General features: G+C 45.0%; 1 protein-coding gene across 1 annotated transcript; it reads left to right on the top strand.

Annotated features, from left to right (window-relative positions):
- Positions 1–14,898: 14,898 nt before the first annotated feature.
- Positions 14,899–17,795, top strand: LOC123092318 (probable NADH dehydrogenase [ubiquinone] 1 alpha subcomplex subunit 5, mitochondrial). Its single transcript, XM_044514061.1, has 2 exons — positions 14,899–15,326; positions 17,404–17,795. The coding sequence occupies exons 1-2, from the start codon at positions 14,990–14,992 to the stop codon at positions 17,586–17,588; spliced, it is 522 nt and encodes a 173-aa protein (XP_044369996.1). The 5' UTR covers positions 14,899–14,989; the 3' UTR covers positions 17,589–17,795.
- The last annotated feature ends 297 nt before the right edge of the window (positions 17,796–18,092 follow it).

Below are 18,092 nucleotides of genomic sequence, written 5' to 3'. Positions count from 1 at the left end.
AAAGTGAGTGCTAACAGCGCGAGATCTCACCCTCTCATCGATTTGTTCATACCAACCATCGACAGCGAGCACGACATATGCTACACCCAACCTGAGAAACTTCTAGGTAAGACACCGATCGGCCGTCTACTTGCACAAACATATTCCTTTGTTTATAGCTCTATTTTTCTTTTTAGACGCAGAGCTGGTGAAGCAATTACAATTTGACAGTTAATAAAAAGTGAAACAAGTGACTGCAACATGCCAAAGATGTTACGAAAATGCCAACTACGTATACTAAAACCTGTATTCGACAATACTGCAGGTATCACACTGAGTGGCCTAAGGAAGCATTTCTTCCAATGCAATTCCAGGGCATTCAAAAGAGGCACGTGGACGCATCGCAAGATATAGTCGGAGTGTGGCATGCACGCGATGTGGCACAAGACCGGCAATACCTTGCTGGTGATGGTCAACGGCCGGCAGACGGGCATCAAAAAGGTTCTGGTGCTGCACACCAACAAGAACTTCGACCAATAGAGGACCAACTGGGTGATGCACCAGTACCACCTCGGGGACCTAGAGCAAGAGAAGGAGCGGGAGCTGATCCTCTGCAAGATTTTGTACCAGACGAACACTAGGGCCAGGAGTAAAAAGATTATAAGTTAGTTTGGTATTGTTAGTTGTACTACCTTGTCGTCCGCAAGTTGGTATTGTTGTTAACGATCTTTTGGTATGAACTTGCATTTGCTTCCAACCATCATGCCGACGGTCGACGTGGATATAAAGCTGAATCATTTGTTTCGAAACGAATTTTTAGGCACCTGATTTTTATTTGATGGGTAGCATAAGCACCTGTTGTTCGAATCCCTAGTTCTCCAATTTTTTCGAAACAAGTGCATGCACTTATTATCATGATTAAAAAACAATATCCCTGCTGCATCCCAGTTATCAGTCTATACTTGCAGAATTCTCTCGTTTATTGAGCACGTATATTGTTTTTTCAGGTCAAGCAAGTTTCAACTGGGCTGTAGACTGCCCAGGCTTGGTTTTGTCTTTAACAGGCCCAGCCCATGACGACAACGGGGCACAAAGATCTAGCAGGTATCTACTGGCCTCTGGCCCGCCAGCGTTAGTTAGATTTTGTCTTACAACATTCGCAGGCAATTTTTTTTACTGAATCAAACACACAGCCCAGTTCTATTTTCCTCTTGAAATGCATGTCCTACATCCGTTTTCTAATCTCTACCTATAGTTTTACTAGTTCATACACACGTATCATTATATTGAAACACATAAAATTCCCTTTTCATATTTACATCCTATTTTTGTTGGTTTTTCCCACCCAACCCTGATTCTTTTACCACTGGTTTTCCCTTAAACCAACTCAATTCTCCCACGTTTTATTTGCTTACAAAAACAAAACAATTTTTTTGGCAAATCAATAAGTTCTTAAAAAATGTTTATCATTTCGGGATTACAACAGTTCGGACTCCACCGAAATATGCAAAATAAGGTTGAACTTTTTGACCGTGGTCCTGGGCAGAAAATGGGTTGTAATAAATTACTTAAGAATTAGCAAATGGGCTGCAAATTATAAAAAAAAATAGCAAATGGGCTTTATGTTGTCTGCCACAGATTTGGAGGCTGACTTGTGGGCCTACTAAGTTCATGCGTACACAAGGTTTCTCAAAAAAGAAACTTAGTCAACAATCGACTCTACTTGCGTCAGACCGTTAGATGTCAATCTAACGACAATCGTGCTTCTTCAGTCTCTGATCTTCCTGCCCCAGCCGCCCAAACCAGTGCCGTCGGAACCGCCTGCTCCCGCCTCCCGTGGCTGGCTGTGCTGCCGGGCAGGCCTCACGGCCCCATCATACTCGCATCCCTGGCCTGTCTATCCCTCTACTCACCCACACCTCCTGTTATTTTCCGGCGACGGCAGCCAAACCAGTCAACCCTCATACTCTCCACCGCATGGGCAGCCACTGTCGTGTCTTCCCCGGCTCCGTGTCATTCCCATCGTAGGCCTCGCTGTCGTCCACCGCCCTGGTGCTCTCAGCGCGGCGTGGTCAACTTTGTCAACGAACAACATCCATCGGAAGTGGACTATACGTGGAGAGGCTGACAGCTGGGTCCACGGCCGCACACAAGGAAATGCCTTCTTATTACGCACAAAATAATGATTCCTCCACCTGACATCTGGGACCCGCCGAAAGGGCCTCTGTATTTCGCGAAAAAAGTTCCCTTCGCTGACAGGTCGGACCCACCAACTATATCTTCGCACGCAAGGAAGTGCCTTCTTATTGCGCACAAAAAATGAATACCCCCTGCCAGCTGGGACCCACCATAGTGGGAGGCTGACTTGTGGGCCTACTAAGTTGACGGGGACAGAGGGCTTTGTCAACTTAGTAAATATATGAACGATTCTAGGTCCAGTGACCGTACGATGTCCGTCCAATGGCCGTAGTGCTTCTTCAACCTCTTGTCTTCTTGCTCCAGCCGCCCAAAGCAGCGCCAGTCATGTCGCATGCTCCTGCCTCCCGTGGCCGGCTGTGATGCCGCGGAGGCCTCACCGCCCCCTACTACTCCCACCGCTGGCCAGGCCATCCCTCTACTCACCCACACCCCCTGTTATTATGCAGCGACGGCAGCCTCACACCGCAGCCGAACCAGTGAACCCTCATACTCCTCTACGCGTGGGCATCCACTGCCGCATCTTCCCCGGCTCCATGTTGTCCCCTTCCTAGGCCTCGTCGTTGTCCACTGCCCTGGTGCTCTCGGCACGGCGTGGTCAACATGGTCAAGGAATGACTTCCATCGGACGTGGACTGTACGTGGAGAGGCTGACAGCTGGGTCCACGGCCGCAGCAAGGAAGTGCCTCCTTATTACGCGCAAAATAATGATTCCTCCACCTGACAGCAGGGACCCACCGGACGGGCCACCATATTTCATGAAAAAAATGTTTCCCCCCTGACTGCTGGGACCCACCAGCTACATCTTCGCACGCAAGGAAATGCGCCTGGGCAAAAAGGAAACGATTCGCCCCCTGACTGCTGGGACCCACCAGCTACATCTTCGCACGCAAGGAAGTGCCTGACAGTCGGGACCCACCTGGTCGAAGCGTACGTAGCGTTGTCATTCTGGTTGCGAATGTGTACATACATACTGGTGGATGTAGAGGCGCGCACGTGTCGTAGTAGAGGCGCGCACATAGCATGTACACGTACGTACAGCGGCCCATGTGCAAGAAAGAAAATACGGCCACGTATGTGTACATACGGGCGGGGTCTCGAACGCCTACTTGCGCATACGTACGGCTAGGGCTCGTGTACATGGCTGGGTCAGAACGGAGAAACAATGTCGTCGTCGTGTTCATGGGGAGCCAACTGGCTGGGTCAGAACGGAATGCGTCATCGTGTTCATCGGGGAGGGCTTTGACGGAACAGGTGATGGAAACGAGGCCTGGCGTACCGCAGAACAGGGGAAATGGCCTTGTGTTCGACCGGCCACGTTTGAAAAGGTGATGAGGCACGGACTAGCGAGACACTAATTCGCACGCGTAGACGGCCCGATTTTTGACGGCGATACTCGATCAACACCTCGTCTCCCTGTTCCTCCTCGTAACCTCCCAGAACAATTTTCACCTGTGTACGAAAATACACAAACGAAAATAATGACCCCCTCGGATCCGCACGTAGGCGTCGATGTGATGATCAACCCTCCGTTGCTAGTAAATTTCCATGATGGGAAAATCACAGATAATACACAAGATATGATCGCCCGTAACTCGGACGTTTTTCTGTATATCTCATACTCGAAATAAAACTCAAAACTAATCTCTGTACAAAGGCCGTAGCCTGACGATTAAATAGCCAACTCCCGTGACCCTTCCGCAAGAAAAATATCTAACGCTAGATGTTGCCGAACAAGTCGTGCGTGACTTGACTACGAAAGAAAACAAAGATCCTAACTAACTAATTAAGCGGGAGCTACTATCTGGGAAACCTTCTAATAAAATATTCTAATTATCAATCATGCACGCATGCATGCCTCTTTTCAGATTGCATGTGATCATGCACTCCTTGTTTGATGGCAATTAAAATTGCACCGATCTTGACCCATCCGAGTGGAGCTCTAAACGTGCGTTGTACCTCTTCTGGTTCTGGTTCCTGATCGGCATCCGACCTGGGCCTTTGATTGTATACACATACTTTATGCCTTTCAAATACAAGAGCAATTCTAGGTCCACAAAGTTGACGTAAAACACCATCTTTTCCTCGATGAAACTCAGCCGCATGCACAATATTATTTTCCACGACTTTTCCATGACTTGATTTCTTAACGGGCTCAGCATCTTTAACGTCAACAATCGGTGGTGCCATGTGTGTATCATCCTTCCTCCCTTCAAGCGAAACCGTCCTCTGTTTTGAGTCTATTTTTGGTACAGCCTTCCTCTCCGGAACTTGCATCTCTATGGTTATTGCGTTGTCTCCTATTGGTTTCAGCACATGCTTCCTTCTATCATGCATGAACGTGTATGTGTTGGATCTTCCAGCATGGACCGCATCATGATCAAACTGCCATGGTCTTCCTAATAGCAACTGGCACACATCCATAGGCACAACATCACAATCCACCTTGTCAACATAATCTCCAACCGCAAAAGTTACACGTACCTTGTGTGTAATCTTTAATTTACCGGAGTTGTATAGCCACTCCACGTGGTGCGGTTGAGGGTGCTTCCACATAGACAAACCCAATTCTTTTACAAGATCTTTGCTAATGGCATTGGTAAAACTTCCACCATCAATTATCATCTTGCATGCACGGTCCTTGATCTTGCACTGTGTTTTAAAAACACTCCACCGCTGTCCCTTTGCACCGCAATCATCTTTCACCTTCTCCACCAAAAGATTTAGCCCCTCTATCGGTGCATCGATTTCTTCCTTTATTTCTTCTTGATATTCTCTTCTTTTCATTAAACGACTTCTCCAATCTGCAACAAATACATCCATTGGCATTGGAGTAAAACATACCCGTTGACCCTTCCATGATAGAGAGTAAGTATTTTTCCTGACGTTTCGAACAGCCCCGACGCGCGTGCACCATGGGTTCCCGAGTAGCAGATGACAAGACACCATGGGCACTGGACAAACGTGAAAAAATTCCGCGCAACAATATTTTCCCAAATCAAAAATTACTAAAATCCGGTGCGTAATTTTGATTTCACCTTTGAACCACTTCAGTGTATACGGTCTTTCAAGAGGCGCCATATTCAGCCCCAACTTTTCCACTACCTCGATGCTCGCCATGTTGACCGTAGAACCTTCATCAATCGTTAAATTGACACGCCGCTCCTTCACCATGCAGCGAGTGTGAAAAAGAACAACCTCGCCGATGCCTTCCTCCTCCATCAATATGTTCCTGCTCAACATGTTGATGCTTGCCACCGTAGATGATATAGCAAACTGAATCGCCGTGACTAACCTTAGCTCTGAATACCACTTGATGAGGCACGGACTAGCGAGACACTAATTCGCGCGCGTAGACGGCCCGATCTTTCACGGCGATACTCGATCAACACCTCGTCTCCCTGTTCCTCCTCGTAACCTCCCAGAACAATTTTCACCTGTGTACGAAAATACACAAACGAAAATAATGACCCCCTCGGATCCGCACGTAGGCGTCGATGTGATGATCAACCCTCTGTTGCTAGTAAATTTCCACGATGGGAAAATCACAGATAATACACAAGATATGATCGCCCGTAACTCGGACGTTTTTTTGTATATCTCATACTCGAAAAAAACTCAAAACTAATCTCTGTACAAAGGCCGTAGCCTGACGATTAAATAGCCAACTCCCATGACCCTTCCGCAAGAAAAATATCTAACGCTAGATGTTGCCGAACAAGTCGTGCGTGACTTGACTAGGGAAGAAAACAAAGATCCTAACTAACTAATTAAGTGGGAGCTACTATCTGGGAAACCTTGTAATAAAATATTCTAATTATCAATCATGCACGCATGCATGCCTCTTTTCAGATTGCATGTGATCATGCACTCCTTGTTTGATGGCAATTAAAATTGCACCGATCTTGACCCATCCGAGTGGAGTTCTAAACGTGGGTTGTACCTCTTCTGGTTCTGGTTCCTGATCGGCATCCGACCTGGGCCTTTGATTGTATACACATACTTTGTGCCTTTCAAATACAAGAGCAATTCTAGGTCCACAAAGTTGACGTAAAACACCATCTTTTCCTCGATGAAACTCAGCCGCATGCATAATATTATTTTCCACGACTTTTCCATGACTTGATTTCTTAACGGGCTCAGCATCTTTAATGTCAACAATCGATGGTGCCATGTGTGTATCAAAAGGGATCCTATTCATCGGGAGGGGTCTGTCCGCAAAATGGAGGAAACGGACCTCCTACGGTCGAAACGGGGGTCCTGTTGATCGGGAGGGGTGTGGCATACCGCAAAACGGACAAAACGGACTTGTGTTGGAGCGCTACGGTCGAAACGGGGGTCCTGGTCATCGGGAGGGGTGTGGCGTACCGCAAAATGGGACTCCACGGGATACTATTCATCTCCATCATCGACCTCCTCCAGCCTCCACGGGCTACTGTTCATCCACCGTCGACCTCCTCCAGCCTCCACGGGCTCCTATTCATCTAGCCTCCACCGCGCGCCTCTCCACCGGCTACTGTTCAACCACCCCTCTCCACGGGCTCCTGTTCAACAACCGCTCCACGGGCTACTGTTCATCCACCCCTCCACCGTCTACTATTCATCCAGCCCTCCACGGGGTCGTCCTGTTCATCCAGCCCTCCACGGGGTCCTGTTCATCCAGCCCCAATCGGCTCGATCAATCGGGGTCCTGTTCATCCAGAGGCAACGCCACGGGGTCCTGTTCATCCACCCCCACCGCTCACTGTTCATCCAACCCCCCCCCCCCCGCAATGTTAACTGTTCATCCAACCCCCCTGCAATGCTCACTGTTTATCCAGAGGCAGCATCGATTGGCTTCAGTTAGCAGCAGTAGCGAAGGAATCGCTCGATCACTTGGGTTCAGTAACGCGTAGCCTGTAGTGCAATCGCTCGAGTTCAGTTAGGCGACGCCTCGCTCGGGTTCAGTTAGAGCCCAACGCCTCGCACACGCGCGCGTACGTGTAAGAGAGAAACATGCATCGCTCGGCCCCCGACCACCCACCGTAACCGGGAACTCCCCGAAATTTTCCTCGCCCTCGCTTCTACCACGGTTTTTTCCATCATGGACGGCCCAAAGAATGTCATGCAGCTGCGTCTCCGGCCCGCCCAGGACGAAAAGCCCATTTTCTGTCATGATTTTTTGTCATAGAAGTAGGAGCCCACCACATCTATGATGATACCGGGTTTTGTCATAATTATCATCATAGAAGTGTCATAAGTATGACAAGACAAATTTTTGTTCGGCCCAAAATGTCACGGATGTGTCTTTTTTTTGTAGTGTAAGCTGGAATCTGCAAGCATTCAATTCTAGGGAGAAGACAAGGTAATATGGGCTCTTGGTTAAATCAACAATAATGCATATGAGAGCCACTCAACATTTTCATTGTGGTCTTCTCCTCTCGACCCCCAAAGAAAAGAAAAGAAATAAAACTATTTAGACGGGAAAGCTCTCAACAAGCAAAAGAAGAACGAGAAATCTTTTTGAGTTTTCTTTTAATTACTACTACTACAAGCATGTAAAGTAAACTAGCTAAAAGCTATAACTATTTTTTTTGTTTTTTCTTAAGGTTATTCAAACACACAAGAAGAAAGCAAGAAAAGGAAATAAACTAGCATGGATAGTACAATGAAAAAGTATGAACACCGACAACTAGAATGAGTGTGTGAACATGAATGTAATGTCGGTGAGAAATACGTACTCCCCCAAGCTTAGGCTTTTGGCCTAAGTTGGTATATGCCCATGGATTAGGGCTACTCTCTCCGGTGTACTGAGGAGTGTCATCCGAGTGCCACTGGCTGGTGATCTCCTCCGGATCCCACTGATAAAAGGACTGTCGATAAGGGTCAAGTGGTGGTTCCGGCTCAGGCTCTAGAGCTGGTGTCTGGCTCCGGTATGCGTGAACAGCCTCCGGCAAGATGAGGTACGTGCCTGAAGATAAGTCAAACAAAGAGGGTGCAGGCAAGATAATAGTCTCACTGTGAGTTTTATTAAATCTCAAATTATACTTAAGCATCATCTCATCATTTTTAACAGTAAATTCATATGCTACCATACTCTTATAGTCTAGAAAAATAGGGGGAAGCAACTTTTCCTCTTTCTCATAATGCCTAAATAGGTATCCTAAAGTGTTTAGCAAGGCGTGAAGCAAAGATGCCTCCAAAGATGGGGCCCTTTGTACAATTCAGACTTAATCGTTTAGCAATAATAGCGCCTAAACTAATAGTGTTATCACGAAAAAAGCATGGCACAAAATAACAATATTAGGGGCACTAAAGTTTACACAGTTCCCGCGACCAATTATCTACTAGCAAATATTGCAAAGTAACGTAGAACATGAAAGTGTATGCTAGTAATTCTTGCATCAGAAACCTTCCTCGTTTCCCCTACAGCAATCATATCAATGAACCCATCCACATCACTACGATGTGGTTCCTCTATGTTGCCCTCGAAGGGTATCTTGCAAACCCCACAGAAATCATATAGTGACATCTCCCTAACCTCATCATATAAATGAAACTCCACTGAAGGTGGCGATTTCTTAGCCTGAAAGTAAAAAATTTGCACGAAAGTATTAGTGAGTAGGAGATACTGATCGAGCTGGTCGTTGAGGAAGTCGGTGAGGCCTGCATTCTCAGCCAAATGATAAAAGTCATCATGAATCCCGGCTGCTCTCAAGAACTCATCACAAGGCCATTCACAAGGCCGAACCTCCGTGATGCGAGGGAGATTAAATTTGGGCTTTTTAGCCTCTTCACTTTGCTTATCCTTCGAGCTTCGGCTCGAAGAACCCCTCAAAAATCTCTTCATCATTTTCTGAAAATTTCTGAAATTTTTAGTAACTCAAAATAAAAGTGAACCAAACTCAACAAAATTGATAGCAACTACTCCCACAAGTGCCTAGAGGATATATCATGCATTAAAACTACTTGGGACCATATAAACTTGACATGCAAGCTCAAGAACAGGGTCACCTAAGCAGCAAAATTTTGCAATGAATGAAGCACGAGAACAAAAACTAATTGGACCATTGGAGGAGTCACATACCAAAGAACAATCCCTCAAAGCAGTTTTGTGATTGGAGCTTTGAGCAAGGAGATCGAAAATGGCAGCAAGATGAGCTAGAACTCGTGCTTGAGCTGGTTGGTGATTTTTTGGGAGGAAGAAGAATTGTGTGGGTGCATGAATGAGTGGAGGGGGGCCACCAGGGGCCCACGAGGCAGGGGGCACGCCCAGGGGGTAGGGCGCGCCCTGGACCCTCGTGTCCAGGTGCTTGCTCCCCCTGATGTGTTCTCAGTGCCAGATATTCTCAAATATTCTAGAAAAAAATCATATTTCATTTTCAGGGCATTTGGAGAACTTTTATTTTCGGGGTATTTTTTATTGCATGGATAATTTAGAACACACAGAAAATACTAATTTTGCTTTATTTAATCTAAATAACATAAAGTAAAAGGAGGATACAGAGGGTTGTGCTTTATAACTTCATCCATCTCATGCTCATCAAAAGGAATCCACTAACAAGGTTGATCAAGTCTTGTTAACAAACTCATCCCGAATCGCATGAAACCGGAGAATTTTCGAACAACACTAGGTTACCTCAACGGGGATATGTACATCCCCAATAATAAGAATATCATATTTCTTCTTGACAGTAGGAAGAGGAAGTTCAAACCTCCAATAATAATAGTTGGGATTTTTCCAATAGAATTGATACTGTGAACTTGAGGTTGTTTCCTCGAAAAGTGTACCATATGCTCATTACCATTAACATGAAAAGTGACATTGCCTTTTTTGCAATCAATAACAGCCCCTGCAGTGTTCAAAAAGGGTTTACCAAGGATAATTGACATACTATCGTCCTCGGGAATATCAAGAATAACAAAGTCCGTTAATATAGTAACGTTTGCAACCACAACAAGCACATCCTCACAAATACCAACAGGTATAGCAGTTGATTTATCGACCATTTGCAAAGATATTTCAGTAGGTATCAACTTATTCAATTCAAGTCTACGATATAAAGAGAGAGGCATAACACTAACACCGGCTCCAAGATCACATAAAGCAGTTTTAACATAGTTTCTTTTAATGGAGCATGGTATAGTTGGTACTCCTTGATCTCCTAGTTTCTTTGGTATTCCACCCTTAAAAGTATAATTAGCAAGCATGGTGGAAATTTTAGCTTCCGGTATCTTTCTTTTATTTGTAACAATATCTTTCATGTACTTAGCATAAGGATTCATTTTAAGCATATCAATCAAACGCATACGCAAAAAGATAGGTCTAATCATTTCAGCAAAGCGCTCAAAATCCTCATCATCCTTTTTCTTGGATGGCTTAGGAGGAAAAGGCATGGGTTTCTGAACCCATGGTTCTCTTTCTTTACCGTGCTTTCTAGCAACGAAGTCTCTCTTATCATAACGTTAATTCTTTGATAGTGGGTTATCAAGATCAACAGCAGGTTCAACCTCCACATCATTATTATTGCTAGGTTGAGCATCAACATGAACGTTATCATTAACATTATCACTAGGTTCATGTTCATCCCCATATTGTGTTTCAGCATCAGAAATAGAGATATCATTGGGATTCTCAGGTGTGTCTACAACAGGTTCACTAGAAGCATGCAAAGTCCTATCATTTTTCTTCTTCTTTTTAGGACTAGGTGCATCAACATTATTTCTCTAAGAATCTTGCTCAATTCTCTTAGGGTGGCCCTCAGGATACAAAGGTTCCTAAGTCATTTTACCCCCTCTAGTCATAACTCTAACATCATTATGATTTCTCTTATCATTTAGTTCATTGAGCAAATCATTTTGAGCTTTAAGCACCTGTTCTACTTTAGTGGTAACCATAGAAGCATGTTTACTAATAAGTTTAAGTTCACCCTTAACTCTAGACATATAATCACTCAAGTGTCCAATCATATAAGCATTACTTTTCAATTGTCTACCAACATAAGCATTGAGGTTTTCTTGTTTAGCCATAAAGTCATCAAACTCATCCAAGCATTGGCTAGCAAACTTAGTAGACGAGATTTCAACTTTATCATATCTATAGAGAGAATTTACCTTCACTACCTGTGTCAGGTTATCAAGACCATGTATTTCTTCAATAGGTGGTATATTAAGGCCATGTATTTCTTCAATAGGAGGTAAATTCTTAACATCTTCAGCTTTAATACCTTTTTATTTCATAGATTTCTTTGCCTCTTGCATATCTTCTGGACTGAGGAATAGAACACCTCTTTTCTTTAGAGTTGGCTTAGGAGTTGGTTCAGGAAGTGTACAATTATTTTCATTAGTCAACATGTTATTCAATAACAATTCAGCTTGATCAACAGTTCTTTCCCTGAAAACACAACCAGCACAACTATCCAGGTGGTCTCTGGAAGCATCGGTTAGTCCATTATAAAAGATATCAAGCATTTCATTTTTCTTGAGAGGATGATCAGGCAAAGCATTAAGGAGATTGCCGCTACTCATAAGGAAAAGCTTTGGCCCTATTCTACCAGGAAGGTGTTTGAGACTGGGAAGGTTTCTTATGAGCTTTGGCCCTTCCTAGACATCATGCATTGGATCTTCCGGAACACCCTGTTACCTCGGGCCAGCAACTTGGATCAGGTGCACTCTTACCTTGTTGACTTGCTTCTATTCTGTCAAGAAGAGCAGGGCTCTCAGCAGGTGCTGGATGTGTCACATGTGATGTGGTTTGAATTTCACTCTACTGTCATGGAGCGCAAGTGCATCATTTATGGACCCTATCTTATGCAGCTTATCGAGGACACTTGGGTAGCCAAGTTTCCCGATGAGGAGCTTGTCACACACAATATGGTTTCTCATGATACTATCGAGCTGCGTCAGAAGGAGAAGTGGAGTACGTCTACTCCGGCACCTCCAGTGCAGGAGACTGTCTTATCTGATGCAGATGATGAGGATGATGATGGGCAGGAGTATGTGCCCCCATCTGAGGAGCCCTCTCGGGCGAAGAAACTCAAGGAGAAGATGAAGCGTCTGTTCTGCTTTCAGGCCAAGGGCCAATACAAGGCTCACAAGGAGGCCAAGATGGCTCGTCATTGTGACAAGGCCATTATGAGACAGGTTGGCATTGAGGTTGCAGATGGCTCTAAGGAGCGGATCACTGATGAGGAGTCTTGGATCAGACTGCACTGCCCGTGGTCTGACACTGAGGAGGACACCGGGGTTCACGCTTCTCCCCGTGTTGCAGAGGACTCTGAGGAGGAGGAGGAGCATGACTGGTGATGCCATGGAGATCTACTATCATCGTGTCTCGTGTCGTCCCTTTCCCTTTGGTGTCTTACTACCAAAGGGGGAGAGTTAGGGATTTGCTTTGGGTTTTGTGTTTGCGTGTTCGTGTTCGTTCATGTTCGTTGTGTTCGTTCGCTTTCTTTCGGCTATGAGTGAGACCATATGGTGTAAGACATATGTGAACTACCCTATCTTATCTACTTTAGTCTCAAGTACTCTGTTATCTTGTGAGATGCATCATTACCGGCACTTATGTTATTGCTCTCATGCTTGTCCTTGCTTAGCTATACTTGTTGTTATTCTTATATGCAAGGATGTTGCCTGTCTACAAAATATAGGGGGAGTTTGATCCTAAAGATGTGCACATAGCCTTTCATGCTAATTTCCTTGGTGCACACCTCTAGGGGGAGACCGTCTATATTTTGTTAGGAGTTGGTTTGCTTAATTTCCAGTTACTATATTTTGTGCAAATCCCGTGTTGTCATCAGTCCACCAAAAAGGGGGAGATTGTTAGGACATTATTTTCCCTGGTTTGTTTTGGTGATTGATGACAATACTTTTGCGGACTAATCGTGTGCATTAAGCTTTCCAGGTTATCTAATATAAGGTAATTATGCAATTGTTACCCCTCGAGGACTTCACTTTAGACGGATTATTTTCCCTCATTTCTTTTTTGGTGGAATTGAGTCGTAGGGATAACCGTACTATCAAGAGGGGATCCGTTTCAAAAGAGTATGGGTGGAATAATCACATTCACACTCTCCTTGCACCCTCGCCTTCTTCCTGCTTCTTTGAAGTATCCGTCCTGTGCAAAACAAGGGGTGCTAGGTGCTAAGCGGTAGTACCGCGGTCAGGGCGGTAGTACCGCCTATCGGCGGTAGTACCGCTTGTTAGTGTCGCTGGTACTACCACCCCTGCTGTGGTCTCGATTTTTCGTGTCGGGTTTCCGTAAAGGACCACGCAGGGGAGCGGTAGTAGGGACGGCAGTAGGGCGCGGTAGTACCGCCTATTAGCGGTAGTACCGCTCCTACGTCCGCTCCAACTGCCGCTCAGCTCGCTGCCCTCCTCTGTTTTTCAGCTGCTATAGGGAGCGGCAGTACCGCTTATCGGCGGTAGTACCGCCCTAATGCATGTACTTCTTCTCCCTCATCCCTGGTTGCCCTATGCCTGCTTGCCACAACGGTAGTACCGCTGTGGCCTCGGTAATACCGCTCCGGCAACGGTAGTACCACCCAGATGCGGGCTGCGGGCTGCATAACGATTGGATGTGTCCCCCCACTATATAAAGGGGTCTTCTTCTCCAAGAAGACCCACCTCTTCCATCCCCAAGCTTCATTGTTGCTCCAAGCTCCATTTTCGCCTGATCTCTCTCTCCATAGCCAATCAAACTTGTTGATTTTCTAGGGATTGGTTGAGTAGGCCCCGATCTGCACTTCAACCAAGAGAAATTTGATTCCCCCCACTAATCCCTTGCGAATCTTGTTACTCTTGGGTATTTGAGCACCCTAAACGGTTGAGGTCACCGCGGAGCCATATTCCATTGGTGAAGCTTCGTGGTGTTGTTGGGAGCCTCCAATTAAGTTATGGAGATTGCCCCAACCTTGTTTGTAAAGGTTCGGTCGCCGCCTCCAAGGGCACCAATAGTGGAATCACGGCATCTCGCATTGTGTGAGGGCGTGAGGAGAATACGGTGGCCCTAGTGGCTTCTTGGGGAGCATTGTGCCTCCACACCGCTCCAACGAAGACGTACTTCCCCTTAAAGGGAAGGAACTTCGGTAACACATTCTCGTCTTCACCGGCTCCACTCTTGGTTATCTCGTACCTTTACTTGTGCAAGCTTATATTGTGTTGCATCTCTTGCTTGCTTGTGTGCTTGTTGTTGTTGGATCATATAGGTTGCTCGCCTAGTTGCATATCTAGACAACCTATTTGATGCAAAGTTTAAATTGGTAAAGAATAGTTAAAGATTGTTAGTTGCCTATATCGATCCTTTCAGTATCCCCAGCCCACCAAGGTTCAAGTTTTAGTGCTCGCATTTATTCTGGATTTATTTCAGGATTTTCGGCGATGCGTGTTCAGTGGGAGGAGACGTTTTCGTCGACTACGAGGCGCGAACGATGACTTCGTAAAATCTCAAGATGATATGCCGGCTCAGTCTTTCGGAGGTGCTCATAGGGATAGGATGCGCGTGTGTGCATTCATATGGGTGAGTTTATGCATGTATATTGTTTTTTTTGAGGTGTATGCACGTATATTTTTTTTGAGAGAGGTGTATGCACGTATATATAAGCAATGTACTGTGTTAAAAGAAAACATTGGCCCAGACGGCAATATACACACCACTTTGCTCATCTAAAAGAACGAGCCCACTGCCCAGGCCCATTTTTCACTTTGCTGCTCGCTCCTACACTAACCCACACGCACGGTCGCACCCGCACCTCACCTCATCTCACCAGAGAGAGAAAGAGAGAGAGAGAGAGAGAGAGAGAGAGAGAGAGAGTCCGAAGAAAAAGACGGCGGCGGGATGTTTCTGCGGCGGATCCTGAGCGGCGGGGGCGGGCTGGCGGCCCTGCGCTCTGCGCGGGCGGTGAAGGAGACGACGGGGATCGTGGGTCTGGACGTGGTGCCCGAGGCGCGGAATGTGCTCATCGGGCTCTACACGCGCACCCTCAAGGAGATCGAGGCCGTCCCCAAGGACGAGGGCTACCGCAAGGCCGTCGAGTCCTTCACCCGCCACCGCCTCCAGATCTGCCAGGAGGAGGAGGACTGGAAGCGCATCGAGGACCGCCTCGGCTGCGGCCAGGTCGAGGAGCTCATCGAGGAGGCCGAGGACGAGCTCAAGCTCATCGGCAAGATGATCGGTTCGTGCCTCTACGATTACCCGTTCCCCTTCCTTTGCCCCGATTAGTTATTTTTATGTTTTATTATCCTTGTCTGATCGATCTATGGGGCAATCGATGGATGTGCGGGGAGTAGTTTGTTTGCCTGTTTGGTGATAAGGGATGTCTTTTCTTTTGATACGGGGAAATCCGAGGTTGCCTGCGGATTGCTCCTTGAGAAAATGTCCTTTCTGCTCTTCACCTAGTGCAAATGGTAAGTTAGGGTTGCATAGGAGTAGCTAACGGTTACTGTTCAACTACCAGTAGATCTGGCAACCTTTGTCAACAGATAGAACTTTGTGTGAAATTAATTGATGTTCATCTCCAACATTGGGATATGCAAGCCTACGTGATTACTGGTGTGCTACGGGTATGTTCGGATTGCCATCAAAGTTTCCCCTACCAATTTTTTGGTTATGGCCAAAAGCCCAAAACATTGGTCCATGTTTGGATGATTACCAACGTTTGGGCATGCCAATTCTTCTTTGGTAATCCTTATTCATTTTCTAGCCAATGTTGGCCAACTCATGGGCAAGCACAACCTCTAATTTTGGCAGGACAAACTTGGACACAAACCAAACACACCCTTTAACTTTTGATAGTTTTGGCCTCACGGTGGATTGCTATACCGATAACATTGTTGACCCAGAATCCAGTTCAGGAGCTCAATAGGTGCTACATCAGAAAATGTCCATTTCTGGTAACATTGCCCTCCCATTAGGAACAGTGCATGTTTTCCGAAACGTTGCTAGACCGTGGCAGAACAAGGGTGCAGCTTTAGCCTATCCCCTTAGACATCTTTTAAGCCGATGTTGGACGTATCAGCTATGTAATGTTTTTTGTTTCGTCAAATTCAAATTAAATGCATCTCTATCCCATTTAAAACTGAGATAATCTTGGAAGAAACAATCAAATATGGTTTTTCTTTCTATGCATAGTAAAATTTAAATGAGCTGCAAATTTGGCTATGTTGCTGGGTCGGTGTTAAACATTTTGTAGCCTGCTCTTCACCTCTTAGCTCCCCTTGTTGAAATGGTGGTACAGGGAGTGAGGGATTTTATGATATTACCAGCGAAAATAAGACATCTAATGATCTGGAAGCACCTCAACTTAAAGTATTCATATCTACATAACCAAGTTATTATGCTCCTAATCGGGGAATAATTGTACTGCCATATTTCTATTAGACACGAGAACAAGACGACAGATCAATGTGACCAATTTCTACAATATCTCGGGTGAATACGTGAAAAAATGTCTTATTTACAGTAATGGTTATATGTCTCACGATGAAGGATATTTGAGATTTTTTGTTTATATAAGTTTTTTCAATACAAATATCATGTTGGGATTGGTTACTAGTTCCAATCTGATACAAATATCATGGGCGCTTTCTTGAAGTAATCTCATTGATATCATTAGCAAGGTAGCTCGGCTGATTACAATACATGTATTAAGCTCTTTATGGCAGCAGATTTTCTTTCAGAAACTGGGAATTCCAATCTTCTCTACACATTATTCTTTGTTTAGTACTATAGTTCGTTTTATAGATGGGAGTGGTCAGCTCACATTATGGAGTAAATATGTTTTGAGCAAATTAGATGGCAGATATCAATGAGTTGTAGCATGCACTCACAAGAGTGATTGTCTAATGATATTCTATTTAGGCTATTTGATGCTCAAGGCAACCATCATAGTTACACTTTAATCTGTCAGTCTATCACCATATATGCTTAATGCATAACACCTTATGAGAACAATTTCTTCCGGTTTTATTAAATTGAAAAGTGACCTGTTGGTTACAGGGTGATTTGTTGAATACGAAAGCTGAACCATTTTGTGTTTGATCACTGGTTCACGAAGTTACTTCTGCCATAACACTTGATACAATTAATGGATGCACCCATCTTCCATTTCTTTTGGGTTAAGATCTCAGACTGTGCCTATGCCCGAAATGCTGTTTTTTAGGCTATTGTCTCCAGTATGAGAATCTCTAATTGATACAAAAGCTTTCAGTATCAGTTCTATTTTAATTACTATATGTTGCAATGCATTGCAGAGTGGGATCCCTGGGGTGTTCCTGATGACTACGAATGCGAGGTGATTGAAGATGACACACCTATTCCCAAGCATGTTCCGCAGCACCGGCCCGTTGCACTACCTGAGGAGTTCTTCAAGACATTAGATGCCATCAAATCAGATCCAGCTCTGCAGGGCGACTCTCCTCCGCAAGTGAAGTCATGAAACTAGAACTCTTCAAGATGCATCATTTTTCACCTGTTGCAGTGTGTAGTTGAGACTAGTCTCATGGGTCCTTTGCCTGCAGTTTGCTTGTTGTCCCGAGCAGAATAAATTTGTTTCTGTGAATGTGAATGCGTTTTTAACGCAGTGCTTCAACACAGTAAAATACTGTTTCTGTTTTCTATTAATCGATGTTGACAAAAGATCAAATGCTGGTTTGTTTTATACTTTTCGCTTAATGTACTTCTAGAACCCTGCACTTCTTTAAGTGTCATTGCCTAGTGATGACCTGCAACATGTATTAAGGTCTTTAAGCATTTCAAAAGCACCATTTTCCATGTACTGTATTTGACAAATGTTCCGTAGGTATAGTATTTCTTTCCCTCTACCACATTCATGTTTTTTTTAAAGAAAGGATGGCTCTTTAGGAGGGGTGCCCATCGGGAGTAGGTAATTCTGAAACTACATCGTATCGTTGTGGTAGAAAATTATTAGTTCTTGGTCATA

This window comes from Triticum aestivum, chromosome 4B (assembly GCF_018294505.1).
Source record: "Triticum aestivum cultivar Chinese Spring chromosome 4B, IWGSC CS RefSeq v2.1, whole genome shotgun sequence".
NCBI classification, from domain to species: domain Eukaryota; kingdom Viridiplantae; phylum Streptophyta; class Magnoliopsida; order Poales; family Poaceae; genus Triticum; species Triticum aestivum.
This window is presented reverse-complemented; position numbering and strand designations above follow the sequence as displayed.